Consider the following 15000-nt stretch of genomic DNA (forward strand, 5'->3'; position numbering starts at 1 on the left):
AGTTCATGCATTCATGACCTCGAGACTAGATTACTGTAATGCTTTATTAGCTGGTTGTCCTGCATCCTCAATAAACAAGCTACAGTTAGTCCAAAATGCCGCCGCTAGAGTTCTTACTAGATCAAGAAAATATGATCATATAACACCGATTTTATCATCACTACATTGGTTACCTATAAAGTCCCGTATTAATTACAAGGTATTGCTACTGACTTATAAAGCCCTAAACGGCTTAGCTCCAGTCTATTTAACGGATCTTCTATCGCCCTATAATCCATCGCGCTCTTTAAGATCACTAAATTCGAGGCTTTTGGTCATACCTAGGATATCCAGATCCACCAAAGGAGGGAGAGCATTTTCACATTTAGCTCCAAAACTCTGGAATAGTCTTCCTGATACTGTTCGTTGCTCAGACTCGCTCTCCCAGTTTAAAACTAGATTAAAGACGCATCTCTTCAGCCAGGCATTCATATAATACTTTTAATCTTACAGTTAAATCCGACCTCTAGTTCATAAACGCCAGAGGAGAACTGGCCCCCGACTGAGCCCGGGTTCTCCCAAGGTTTTTTTTTTCTCCATTAGGTCCTGATGGAGTTTTTCGGTTCCTTGCCACTGTTGCCTTTGGCTTGCTCAGTTGGGGATATTTTGGGGATATTTAATTTAATTAATCAATCAACGATACTATTGATCAGCATTACCAAATGTGGACGTTCCACTAGAAACAAACATTGTTGCATTATTTTAATTTAATACTGTGAAGCTGCTTTGATACAATCTGTATTGTGAAAAGCGCTATATAAATAAAGTTGACTTGACTTGACTTGACTTGACACACACACACACACACACACACACACACACACACACACACACACACACACACACACACACACACACTGATGCTGAAAACAGGACGACTGTTGCTTTCATAGAAGGAGTTTCCGGAAGAATAGAGGAATATTCATCAGTTTTAAAGGTCAGGGCTGGAGAGATCGGACTCATCCCGATCTTCTGAAGTAAAACACACTTCCTCCCCAGATTAGAGAAACACACTTTTATTCATTTGCATATGTAATGACATGCAGAATGAGTCTTAAAGCTACAGTAGCAGAACTCTCAGTTGTATTACAGTATATAGTTTTATTTGATATTGATTTGTGAATTGGAGAGTTTCAGGACGGCAGGTCGAGTGAGGTCATGTGACTCAGGTGATTCATCTAATAGATTCGTCATGATGATGATGATTACAGTAAACTAATCAGCAGTGCTTGGAAGGAAACGTGTGTGTGTGTGTATGTGTTTCTCTCAGAACTGTCAGTCTGTTCATTTATTCATTAGTGCCTCAGTGTTTAATTGTGTTAGTGTAAATCTGTCATTTTCTCTGTTGTTGAGCGCTGTCTATCTGACTTCTGCTTTCTGTGTAAAAAATATTAGTCATGATCCTTCAGAAATCACTCTAATATGAAGATTTGCTGCTCAAGAAACACTTCTGATTATTATCAGTGTTGAGAACGGTTCATATTTCAGTGGAGACCGTGATACAGTTTATAACTCGGGATTCTTTGATGAATAGAAAGTTCAAAAGAGCTTCATTTATCTGAAATAGAAGCTTTTGTCACATTATAAATGTCTTTAAATGTCACTTTTGATCAATTTAATGCGTCCTTGATCAATGAATAAAAGTATTAATTTCATTAAAAACTCTTGCTGACCCCAAATATTTTAATGGTAGTTCAAAAGATTTTAATTTTAAATAAATGCTGTTCCTTTCTGTTCATTTTTCAAGTACTGCTCCGCATAAGCTGTTCCTCATTACAGTTTGTGTATAATATAATAATTGCTTGTGGAAAGAAGAACCAGTTAAACAAGATGTTAATGTTCTCTTCAATGATAATCTGATATTTTAAACTCTTGGCCTTTTTGTAATGAGAAACAAATGCTTACATATACAGTCAATCTCCTTTATTTATACAGCGCTTTACAGTACAGAGAGTTTCACAGCAGCTTTACTGAGATTACAGGACAATAATGCAACAACGGATATAATATTGGTGAATATTGCATTAAATATTACAGTATATATCAGTCTGTGTCTTTGCTGTCAGGTCAAGTGTAGTAAAGTTTTCTAATCGCATACAGAAATCATGTAAATATTAGCATATTTTCAGTTCAGAATGGTTCAATTTCATAAAGTGGAGTAGTTTTCGCCACTGTTGAACGTTTCCACGACAGTTGTCAGATATTAAATGTCTAGCCGCTTACATCTTTCCGCTGCTAACCCTGATGAAAGCGTCACGCTCGTCTTCACGTTAACAATAAGCTCCGCCCACTTTGATTTGATTGGCCATCTCAATTCTGGGCATTTGTAATTACCGGGGAGACTTGTGTTCCTCGACGCCTCGGTCGTGTCCGGCCCTGCGAGAGATAGAGACGAGTGGAGTGATGAAGACGGAGAGCTTGTTAGTTATTGATCTCGTAATGATCCTGCTCCACTCGCCCCAGGAGCGTTTAACTCTCTCTCTCTCTCTCTCTCTGGCTGTTGCTGTTAGCATTTTACTGTCCACACGCTGAATCTAGGGGTAAAATCACACCCTATATACTGTATTGTTATATATTGTATTGGCAACTCATCAGTTAAATATTTACCATTGTATATTCTGCATAATTTGACATTTTTGAATAAACACTGACAAAAGAACTCTACAAGTTGTAGGGCTGGACGTGTGTGTTAGCTACACGATCACATGGATTTAGACCTATATTGTATTTATATAAAGCATTCACAGGCAAATTTGCTGTATGTTGTGGGAAAGTTATGAAATTTGGCACACCGATAGAGGACAGTCTGAACTGTCACCATTGCAAATTTGGAGTCTCTAACTTAATCTCTCTAGCGCCACCAACTGTTCAAAGTTCCGCTTACAACGCTTACTTTTGAGCCGTTCAGGCTAGAAATAAAATCATTTGTCCTCTGATTCCTCAGCTCATAACCATTTGATTGCATTGCGTTGCACTCCGATGTTCTTGAAAATTTAACCAGATCATCTTCAGGCCATGCCGACAAAAAGTTATGGAATTCATAACTGATTCGTCTAACCGTTCTTAAATAATACGCGAACGAGTTTGACGAAAAGGACTCCAAAATGGACTTGAGGCTATATCTCCACAACGCTTTAGTGTATTCTGATCAAACTTGGTGTGTGTTTTCACAACCATGACCTGAGTGTACCTGCATGGTTTCGGCGCAGTGCCACCTAGTGGTCAGGAGATATGAAAAAATTTACATTTTTGCTTATAACTTTTGATCTTATAACTTGTGTCTTTAGATTCTGTGCAGGATAAAGTCGAACGATACCCAATCTTCACAAATCGGCCATTTTGCGTGTCGGCCATTTTGAATTTTGTCATTAAATGCTATGTTTTATGAATTCATTGGAATTCGGTGTGTGTTTGGCAAGTTTCATGACATCGCCACCTTGTATTCAAAAGTTATAATGAAATTTCCAAAAATGTTAATAACTTTTGATTACATTAGCTTATTTTAATAAAGTAATATTGTAATGGGTCGTGCCGAGAACATGCATACCAATTCTGCCAAAATCAGATGAACTTACTGTCCGCCATTTTGATTTTCTTCAAAAACCTACTTTTTCCAATTTTCATCAAAATTGAACCGTATCGTCTCCAGACCATGCCAGCAAAAAGTTATGGATTCAGAAGAGGGCGGAGCAATAGCAGAACAGGCCAATCTCCCTCATCCAGAATCCCAGAATAACCAGTAGCGAGTGCAGCCTTACGGAGAGACTCAGGAAGAGCTTCTGGATGTTAGTGGAGACATTTCTGTAGTTGTTGTGGAGTTACACTGATCATCTCATCATCATGTTGAACTTCTCCACAAGTGTCCACAGTTCCTGAGGTCTTTATAAGACAGCGGTGACATGTTCTGGTCAATAGTGTTCAGTGCTCGTCTGTGCTCAACCACAGAACAGCTTCAGGCTCTGCTGGATCTTCATCAGTGCGTTAGAACTGGTCTCTGTTGGCGCGTGTGGAACCAAATGTCGGCTGGTGTGTGTAAACGTGCAGATTAAGGGCCGGTCATATTATAATAAGATCCTCTTCATACGTCAGAAGGAGAGCGAAATCTGATCGGCTTATTTTATAACATGCTTGCAGAGAAAGGCTCACCAGAACAAAGTTACTGGGTTTCACTTTTCATGTGTTCTGTGTCGGTAGAAGCACCGGGACCCGATTATAGATTACAGCACTTACACACGGAGAAAGCCAGATTTTGATGATATGTCCCCTTTAAAGTCTCTTTTCAGAAATCTCATCATCATTGATTTCGCAGCCGCGATCGATACGGCTAAAGTGACACGTCTGTCTCTCTGTCGCACTGCTTTTCTAATAGTTTTGTTTGTTTGCAGCTTGACAGTATTTAGATTCATTCTGTTCCTGTAACCAGAATTAATACCTAATAAAAGATATCAGCCGCTCGCACACGGACGGACGGGCGATTGACAGTTTCTATTTTCTGCGGACTTGCTAACTCGCGTGTGTGCGAGAGATAGACAGACCGAGAGCGAGCGAGACAGACGCTCTTTTAGTGAAATAATTGTGTGTTCAGATCTGCGGTTGGTCTGTATAATACTTAATAGAGCTGGGTTGATGCTATTAAACCCGCTCGAGCTGAAAGAAGGCGTGAGAAGGGTTTCAAACAGAGACTTTCAGAAGTCTCTGATTTCTTAGATGGCATTAGGTTTCATTATTTGATTTGATTCTATTCTATTCTCTGTCATCATTTACTACTTTCTTTCTTCTGTGCAAAAAAAAAAAAAAAAACACATTTAGAAAATTTGTCCATACAATGCAAGTCAATGGGGTCCAAAATCTTCGTTTTTGTTTCACAGAAACACAATTGTCATAAAGGTTTGAAATGACTGAAATGTTATTTTCCCCATGTTCTCACGAACGCTGTCTCTCTCTTTAGGGTTCTCCTGCAGAAAGATTACGGGTTCCTCCGAGACATTAACGTCTGGCACCCCTTCGTGACCATCGGCGTGTATTCCTCGACCATCTCCGCTGCCATGAGCAATCTGATCGGAGCTTCCCGAATCCTGTACGCTCTGGCGCGGGACGACCTGTTCGGTGAGTGAATCAAGGTCGCCTACAAATTGTTGTGTTCTCCTTTATTATAACCTTTCTGATCTAGCCACACCCCCTAATGAGCCTCATTTGCATAAACATTAACTTTGGCCCTCTCTTGCTTGTAAACAGCCCAGTGTAAATATACAGTCTGGATCTGTTGGAATGCATTCAGCTTATATTTCACCCCCCAATTTATATATATGTATGAGCGTTTTAGTCCAAATTTGGAAGAGACTCAATCGCTTTATATGATGAACAGATTTATTTTAGGCTTTTTATTCACACATAAACATTCATCAGTTATGGTAAACTTAAGCATGTTTACTGGACGACCAGTGGTAGTCAATGGAGGAACAGAATGCTCTCAGATTTCATCAAAAAGTGTATTCTGAAGATAAACGAAAGTCTAACAGGTTTTTAAAGGGGGGGTGAAATGCTCATTTTCACTCAATCTCCTGTTAATCTTGAGTACCTATAGAGTAGTATTGCATCCTTCATATCTCCAAAAAGTCTTTAGTTTTATTATATTTATAAAAGAAAGATAGGCTGTACCGAGTCTTTCCGGAAAAAAACGAGCGTCTGGAGGCGGGCCGTGTGGGCGGAGCTAAAGCTGTGCTAACGCGCCGAACTAGTAACAACACACAGAGACAATAGAAGCAGTTTTACTCACCGAACCTTTATCATTGTGACTGCTCGATCCTTAAGCATTAGACGATCTGCAAATCCGTGGATCTGGGCTTTGTTTATAAAACAATCATCGTCGAAATGCAGGGAACAAACAGTCTACACAACTCCGTTTATGCTCAGGAAAAACAAACTCCATCCACTGGTGCCTTAACGCCGGGTTCTTTGGGAATCTGTGCAGGGTGGTCTTGCCCTGGCAACCAAAAACACACTTCTTTGGTGACATTGGCTTCCCAAAAGCCGGGCAGGGCGCTTTGATGGCGAACTGCTTTCGCTCTCTTGCTCTGGTCTACGAGTGCGCGCGCGTCCGCGATCTTACCGGAGAAGTGCCCTTAGGACCCATATAAGGAAATTCCGTTACATCTGACGTCACACATGCCCATACTCGAAAAAAACTTTCCGAAACTTGTGACAAACCGGAAGGACAATTTTTGGCACAGAAATACTCCTTCAAACGTACAATTTAATTTTTGAAACTTTGTCCATGTTTAGCATGGGAATCCAACTCTTTAACAGTGTAAAAAACTCAGTATGCATGAAATAGCATTTCACCCCCCCTTTAACGATATGAGGGAGAGTAAATAACGACAGACTCTTTTCATTTTTGGGTGAACTGTCCCTTTAACCTGTGTGTGAGAGTGTGTTTGTGTCTATATCTGTTCAGCATGTTGAGGATTGTCCGGTTTGCGTGTGCGTTTGTCCTGTGATGGATGAATGAATGTTCTCAGGATAAATATCTTCATGTAAGAGTGATTGATTCTCCTGCTGTTGTTCTGTTTATTCACCTTCAGCTTTCTTGTTGAAATATGAGTGGATGTATTCAGTTGCAGATGGTATCAGCTGATCATCTCTCTCTCTCTCTCTCTCTCTCTCTCTCTCTCTCTCTCTCTCTCTCTCTCTCTCTCTCTGTCTCTCTCTCTCTCTCTCTCTCTCTCTCTCTGTCTCTCTCTCTCTCTCTCTCTCAGGGAAGGCTCTGTCTCCAGCCAAACGCACATCTGGCAGTGGGAACCCCTGGGTGTCTGTTCTCATCTCCTGGTTCATCGTACAGGTGATGATTTAAAATGACTTTATGCATAATTCAATTCAATTCACATTTATTCATATGGCGCCTTTCACAATACACATCATTTCAAAGCAGAAAATGCACGAGTCCACAATACAATTTACAGTGATCTGTTATCAGAGGAAACTGTCTAATTTATGTATTTCAGAAATGTACATATACAAAATCACAGAATAGAGTATAATAGAGTGATAGTAAACATTAATTCATGTAAGATGATTGACAATTTGTCTTTATGCTGTTTGTGTTATGAGATTATTAGTTATAAATTACTAATGTTTATAATTGCTCCTCCTACATCTAAGAAGCCCCGCCTACATTCAACGAATGACGAAGTTTCGTCGATACTGATATATTGGGGTCTCATTTGGGAGCCAATCACCTTTGAGTTGCCCTGGGTTACATTAGTCAAGTCTCCTTCATTTATACAGCACTTTAACAATATAGACCGTTTCACAGCAGCTTTACAGAGATAACAGGAGATTACAGTAACAGAGATTGTTTAGGCTTTACAGCAGCTCTAGAATAAAGTTATTGTCCAGATAAAGTTAGTTATGATTGATTCACTTCCGTTATAAAGATCATTAGTTATTAACTTAGCGGCCGCTACACCATTTTAACTGAAAACAGAAACTTTTAATGTGTTCTGGCCGTTCATTCACACACAGCAGTGTTTGGGGCCGTCAAAAAAACGCGTTTATGTTTGGGCCTGAAATCGCTGATACAACCTCTAGGTACAATATGTAAGAATTTTGCATTAAAATATCCCGTAATCTCAAGGCCAGTGTTATATATTTTGTTAAGTTGATTACTTACAATATCCCAAATGTTTCCAACTTTTTTTAAATCGTGAGAAAATTGCGATTTTAACCAAGGAAACGGGGCGTGTGAGCAGGGGGGAGCTGGGAGTCGCCGGTCAGTGGCGTCATATCCGCGTTACCCTCGGCTTCCGCTCGTACTGCGTGGAGTCCTGGACAAAGGCGGAAGTTGTAGTTGTAGCGTCTATCAAGCAACAAACGTTAGCTTGTTTCGTGCAGTCGTTATGGAACACAATTATTCTTTACCGATTGCAGCTGGGTCTGTCAAAGCATGCTTAATTTTATATTTTCCAAATGTAGCATTCGGTAATAGTTATGTTTATGTAAGGGAAGTATTATTGCTTTAGATTTGTGTTTAGTTTATTGGCATTGTTTATCACGTCTGGTGTTTATGGCCATGTAAATAAATATAGCATGTGTTATACATAAAGATTAATCAGTATTTTGTCAAATGATGTTTGTATGTTCGAATGTACTTTTACAACAGTTGTTTAGAACACGTAAAACTGCGCCGCGTTATCACAACAATGAATTCGACAAATACAGTAACATCTATGATAACCAATTTAGTATTAAACCTTACTTTTCTTGCGGTTAATTCATTTTAATGAAATAAAAGTGTGATGAGGTTCAAGAGTCAGGAAGGAAGAAGACAGGGGTCGGCGTGACTGGGACTCGTACTTTATTAAAATAAAGCAAAACAAACAAAAGTCGTGCACAACGCGCATTCACCGTGGCAACCGCGACGGCACAAAACAGTTAAAAAATGAGAGCTCGGATCCACCGGTTTTCTTTCTCTGCGTCCAATTTTCTCTTCAGTCTCTCTCGTTCCAGCGCGGCTTATAAGCGTCTCTCCACGCGGATCACAGCAATAAGACACAGGTGTTCGTCATTTGCACTTGACCTACTTGCGTCCCGCTCGTCTCTTCTCTCTCCCATTACAGACCGCGCTGAACCACGCCCCCCTCGCCACAAAAGCATGTCATTATAAAAATAGAACTTAGCCTCATCCATGAACATGATTTTTCGATTCCCGTCTGATTGATTTACATCCACGGCGGAGTTTAAAACGACAGTTCCCATCATTCCACGCTCCTTCACATCGTCATAAAGCTACGCCGTTGCTGTTGTTTGGAATGTAGCGCCCTCTAGCGGCAAAAAATTCTTGCATATTGTACCTTTAACTTTAATTTCTACATTTCCATAACTCTTTATTTCACACCGACATATTGAGCGGGACCTTGATATCGCGGGTCCACTTCACGCTCACTACTGCGCAGAATCAGGTCCCAAATCATTTTGCGCCATATTGGGACTTTGGCGGCTTCACTTTTCTACAATGGAAGAGATTGAAGGTGAATCGTACATCTGTTTTTACAGTCTATGATCTAGCCCAGTACATGGGGCTGACCGACTGGGCATGCACACGAGCACTGGCCTCTGCCACGTCTGACTGTCGAAAGATGCTGGAGGAACTCTATCTAGGGTTCGCTGAGTGGGGAAAGAGCAAAGTAGGCACTTGTATCCCCCTTTTAGAGGGGAATGCCACTGCTAGCGAGACACTGAGCACATCACCTGTTTGTACCCATCACACGGGAAGAAACCGGCCCCAACCGGAGATTGTAGAATCGCAAAGGTATTAGGTACTCCGATGGGGCACGGCTCTCCTTGGGACTGGAATGCCAAGGCGATGGCATCCACTATCCAGTGGGCCAACCTCTGTTTAGAGACAGCCTTCCCCTTCTGCTGACCTCCAAAGCAGACAAAGAGCTGCTCTTAGCTGTCCACATAAACATGCAGTGCATGAACGGGACACAGCAACTCTTCCAGGGACAGCACTTCCAAGTTTACCTCCTGGTTTCTAGAGGAAGTGGTGGGAACTGTGGGCACATATCCGGGCTCAAGGTGCAAGCAGGATCACTGGGGGAAACACTATATATGTGTAGGCCCCAGGGCCAGCTGTGTGCCAACCATAGACTGTAAAAAAATATGTTTGTAGTGTCTGTGACGTTACACATAGGTGTCTGAAGAGCGTTTTCTAAGGCCAAAGTGGGCGGAGCCGGCCGTCGCCATCTTGGCCGCGTCACTCCTGGATAAACGAAAATGGACAAAAAGGCGGGATTAGCTGACGTACAGCTGGCAGACAAACGGCTAGTAGTGACAGCAGCGGCAATCCACCTGTCACTCAAGTGGCCACGCCCTTAATTATGCAGAACTTTAAGGCTTAATATGATTTAAACGGGTGAGTTATAAACAAATTCACCCCCTCACAGTTTTCATGAAGGGAAAAATTAGCTATATAGACCAAAACCACTTTTTGCACCAGGCTGTTAACACATTTTTTTCTGCTGTAAAGTTGTGCATTTTAACATGGGTGTCTATGGGATTGACTCTGTTTTGCGGCCAGTCGATGAATTGCAGTGTAAGTCACTTCCGTGTTGGTTTCAAGAGAGACGGGAAGGTTGCCGCTTGGTGCAAACGCGTACATGCCGAGGCAGGCATTGGTCAGGGAATAAAAGGACGGGCAGTGGGAGGATCCCTGGGAGGCAAACAGGCCAACATGTGCATCCCTGAATCGACTCCTAATCAGCTGGACCACCTGGGAATGGAGTCTCCATTCTCCTGGAAGCATGAGCTGCCGTGACAGCGCGTCGGCCACATGATTTGGGCTCGCCCGGAATGTGAATGGAGTGGAACGACCTTAGCAAAGGCCAGCAGCACTACCAGTAACTGCAGTCGAGGTCTCTTCCAGAAGCCCAAAGTTGCATGCCTGTTACACACACACACACACACACACACACACACACTCCACATATCCCTCTGAACACCAGAGGGTGTCTCAAACACACACGCCAAATATGCCCTGCAGAAGTCCGATAACGCACATCAATCCAGGAAATCCCCATCGGGCATCATCGCTTTGATTGATTAAACATGACTAATAAACACACAACTGCCTTATTCTGTGTAAGAAGCACATCATCTCACAGGAGGAAGAGCACAGCTGTCCTTATGAAGTGAGTTTGGAGTAAAAGCATGTTATTAAATGTTGTCTTTTGTTGGACAAGAGGCTCATAGATGCTTCTCATGTTTGGAAAGATGTTTGATGCGTGTTGCTTTTTCAAATGCACGTTATTAGTGACTCAAACTCACGGTGCTTTCAGATTACAGATTTACTGAGCCGATCATCACTGACAAGCTCCACATAACAAATAATCGCAGCATTTGCGATTTCAAAATCGCGATAAGCCAAATCGTTTTATGTGCGATTACATGGAAATTGTGATTAATCGTGTAGCCCAAATATGAATCAATCCAAGTGGCGTTACAGTGCTTGTGGATGCCTTATGCCCCAGGAGCCTCTGAAATAGTTTCAGTGGAACCGCTGTCTTTCCCCTGAACGTATCAGGTCAGCATCGACTGTGTGCTCGTTGGTGAGATGTGCCGTCATTTACACAGAGTCCAACTCCATATCGAGAAAAGAGATTCTCTGCACTAGGAAGAGTTTACTCTCTTCCCAGTGTACCCGAAGTCCCAGATGGCTGAGGAGCCGGAAGACCAGGTCCCCTTGTTCACACAGATCTCGAGAGGGAGCCAGAATGAGCCAGTCGTCAAGAGAGTTCAGAATGCGAATGCCCGCCTTCCTCAGTGGGGTACGGGCAGCGTCTCCCTCAGTGGGGTACGGGCAGGGCCTCCCTCAGTGGGGTACGGGCAGTGCCTCCCTCAGTGGGGTACGGGCAGGGCCTCCCTCAGTGGGGTACGGGCAGCGCCTCCCTCAGTGGGGTACGGGCAGCGCCTCCCTCAGTGGGGTACGGGCAGGGCCTCCCTCAGTGGGGTACGGGCAGCGCCTCCCTCAGTGGGGTACGGGCAGCGCCTCCCTCAGTGGGGTACGGGCAGGGCCTCCCTCAGTGGGTTACGGGCAGCGCCTCCCTCAGTGGGTTACGGGCAGCGCCTCCCTCAGTGGGTTACGGGCAGCGCCTCCCTCAGTGGGTTACGGGCAGCGCCTCCCTCAGTGGGGTACGGGCAGGGCCTCCCTCAGTGGGGTACGGGCAGCGCCTCCCTCAGTGGGGTACGGGCAGCGCCTCCCTCAGTGGGGTACGGGCAGGGCCTCCCTCAGTGGGGTACGGGCAGCGCCTCCCTCAGTGGGGTACGGGCAGCGCCTCCCTCAGTGGGGTACGGGCAGGGCCTCCCTCAGTGGGGGTACGGGCAGCGCCTCCCTCAGTGAGGTACGGGCAGCGCCTCCCTCAGTGGGGTACGGGCAGCGCCTCCCTCAGTGGGTTACGGGCAGCGCCTCCCTCAGTGGGGTACGGGCAGCGCCTCCCTCAGTGGGTTACGGGCAGCGCCTCCCTCAGTGGGGGTACGGGCAGCGCCTCCCTCAGTGGGTTACGGGCAGCGCCTCCCTCAGTGGGGTACGGGCAGCGCCTCCCTCAGTGGGGTACGGGCAGGGCCTCCCTCAGTGGGTTACGGGCAGCGCCTCCCTGAGTGGGTTACGGGCAGCGCCTCCCTCAGTGGGTTACGGGCAGCGCCTCCCTCAGTGGGGTACGGGCAGCGCCTCCCTCAGTGGGGTACGGGCAGGGCCTCCCTCAGTGGGTTACGGGCAGCGCCTCCCTCAGTGGGTTACGGGCAGCGCCTCCCTCAGTGGGTTACGGGCAGCGCCTCCCTCAGTGGGTTACGGGCAGCGCCTCCCTCAGTGGGGTACGGGCAGGGCCTCCCTCAGTGGGGTACGGGCAGCGCCTCCCTCAGTGGGGTACGGGCAGCCTCTGTGACCTTGGTAAAGATGCTGGGAGACAGGGACAGCCCGAAAGGAAAGGATACCCGACCCTTTAAAGCAAACCGTTAGTGAGAGAGAGAACTTTTGAAGCAGATTTCGGCACTGTATCTTTGCGTCGTGCTTCGAGCCCAGAAACCAATCATCCGGCCGGGAATGCTCAGGGAAGGTGGAGTGTTCCTCAGTGTACGATGCACGCGGTGACCCGGGCAAGCATGTTTGTCAGCTCTTAATCCAATTCAGAATGAGAAAACACAGCCGAAGATTGAAACTTAGCATCATATTCCTCTCCAGAGGACAATAGCCCTCTCTCCGATGCTGCTATCGACATCTGATCCTCATCCAGAGCGCCGAATGAAGCGCTGGGTCGCCGCAATAGGGATTAAACGACTGAAATTGTATTTTCTTACACAACAAACTCCAATAATATTTTGTTCTGTTGGAGCGTTTTGTTCCCGTGAAAGCCTTGTTTCTCCCAAGGTTTTTTTTCTCCATTCTGTCACCTGATGGAGTTTTGGCTCCTTGCCACTGCCGCCTTTGGCGTTTGGCTTGCTTAATCGGGGACATTTAATTTAATATACAACAATATTACTGATCTGTCTGCATTGACACTATTATATGAGAACTGAGCTGAGCTGGACAATGACATCACGGTTTTCTCCAGAGCCTATATATATATATATATATATATATATATATATATATAAAAATAAACCTTTTTACAACAGAAATTAATCATCACTGAACTTACTCAAGTTGGACTGTGACAATATTTTCTTCTGGACACAAACTTTGTTGCATTATTTTCCTGTTATCTCTGTAAAGCTGCTTTGAAACACTCTGTACTGTAAAAGCGCTGTATAAATAACGGTGACCTGACTTGACTTGACTTGTTTGAAAACTCATTTTATACAGTGAAGTGTCGTTTGCACCATTATTGCCTTTGTCTGAAAAGGGTTAAACTCCCATAATGCACTTGGAGTGGCGCTTATAAGCGGATGATGACTTGGCATATTAAATGGTGGAACTTTTCCAGACGTTTTCCTGACGTCCAAAAACATGCAATGCTTTCAAAAACCATTTTCCCTCAAAAACCTGGATGCGTTTCTTCTGTCTGACCCTGACTTACTCTTGCCGGAGTTTGGATTGAAACGCAGCCACAGCGTTCAGCCTCATAAATGCACAATTTATCTCCGACACTTAAGCGAGACTTAGTGTTATATACGAGGGCCTTAAAAGAAGAACACTTAATATGAGGGATAATGCTCAGCCAATATCTTAATAACACTCTGTCTAAATTTGTGTAATAGTACACACACACACACACACACACTCTTGTTGGACACTGTGTGCGTTTTAATGACGAGTAGAATTTACTGAAGTTGAGTTAAAGACTTTATTTTCATTGTACCGCTGTGCAAAACAATGAAATTTGTTGCTATCCCACGTTCTTAGACATTTACATAAAATATCAAAAGAATAAAGTGAAATAAGGGCTCTGTTCCAAACCCTAGTGTGCTTCCTGCATAGGCAGCAATTTTAATGCACCTAATTTTTCACCAAATATATTTTATGTCAGCTTTATTTCATTTACTGGAATATTTCAATAGTTGTGTTAGCTGTGCAGCTCTAGGATTTGAGACAGAGCCATAGAAACACTGCACAAATGCTTTTCTTACTCAGTATTTTTGTCTTGTTTCCAGTCCAAATATCTAAAAATTCTTAAATCAAGATGCATTTACTAGATTAATAAAATGCCATAAGATATTGTCTTATATGGGGTAATAAAGTAAAATTAAGAGAGTTGTTGCTTAAAAAAGCTAAATGATCTGCCAATGGGGTCAGAAAAATAACGTTAATTCAAACAGAAACAAGATTATTTCTCTGACCCCATTGGCAGATCATTTTGATTGTTTTAAGCAAAAACTCACTTAATTGTTTTTTTTATTTCTCCAGAAAACAAGACATAATATCGTATGGCATTTGACTACTTTAGTAAATGCATCTTGATTTAAGAATTTTTAGATATTTGGACTGGAAACAAAACAAAAATACTGAGTGAGAAAAGCATTTTTTTGCAGTGAATAGAGATGAGTGTTTATGTATATTTGTATAGTAGTGATGATGATGATGATAACCAAACCTTCTCTGTCTCTTTGTGTCTCCAGCTGGTGTTGTTCTCAGGGAAGTTGAACACTATAGCGAGTATCGTGAGCATATTCTTCCTGCTGGTTTACGCAACTGTGGATCTGGCCTGTCTGGCGCTGGAATGGGCGTCCGCCCCAAACTTCAGGTGATGCATCCCTGTGTTATTAATCAAAGAGTGTCATGCTCACTAAAGCCTTTAGTGAGTGAGTGAGTGGGTGAGTGAGTGACTGAGTGGGAGGGTGACTGAGTGAGTGGGTGAGTGAGTCACTGAGTATATGTGAGTGGGTGAGTGACTGAGTGGAAGAATGAGTGAGTGAGTGACTGAGTGGGAGAGTGACAGTGAGTGAGTGGGTGAGTGAGTGACTGAGTATATG

The 15000-nt window shown here is 43.7% G+C and overlaps 1 protein-coding gene across 1 annotated transcript in view; it reads left to right on the forward strand.

Moving 5' to 3' along the window:
- LOC307167443 (solute carrier family 12 member 9) overlaps positions 1 to 14775 on the forward strand; it is a gene marked incomplete at its 3' end in the record, with an annotated part of 35279 nt that extends 20504 nt beyond the window's left edge. The window contains exons 7-9 of the mRNA XM_079886556.1: positions 4988 to 5145; positions 6795 to 6877; positions 14647 to 14775. Coding sequence (XP_079742682.1) covers positions 4988 to 5145; positions 6795 to 6877; positions 14647 to 14775 — 370 coding nt within the window. The remainder of the gene's footprint in view (positions 1 to 4987; positions 5146 to 6794; positions 6878 to 14646) is intronic.
- Positions 14776 to 15000: the final 225 nt, after the last annotated feature.

Source organism: Squalius cephalus (genome assembly GCF_949319135.1).
Source record: "Squalius cephalus genome assembly, chromosome: 11".
Classification (NCBI taxonomy): domain Eukaryota; kingdom Metazoa; phylum Chordata; class Actinopteri; order Cypriniformes; family Leuciscidae; genus Squalius; species Squalius cephalus.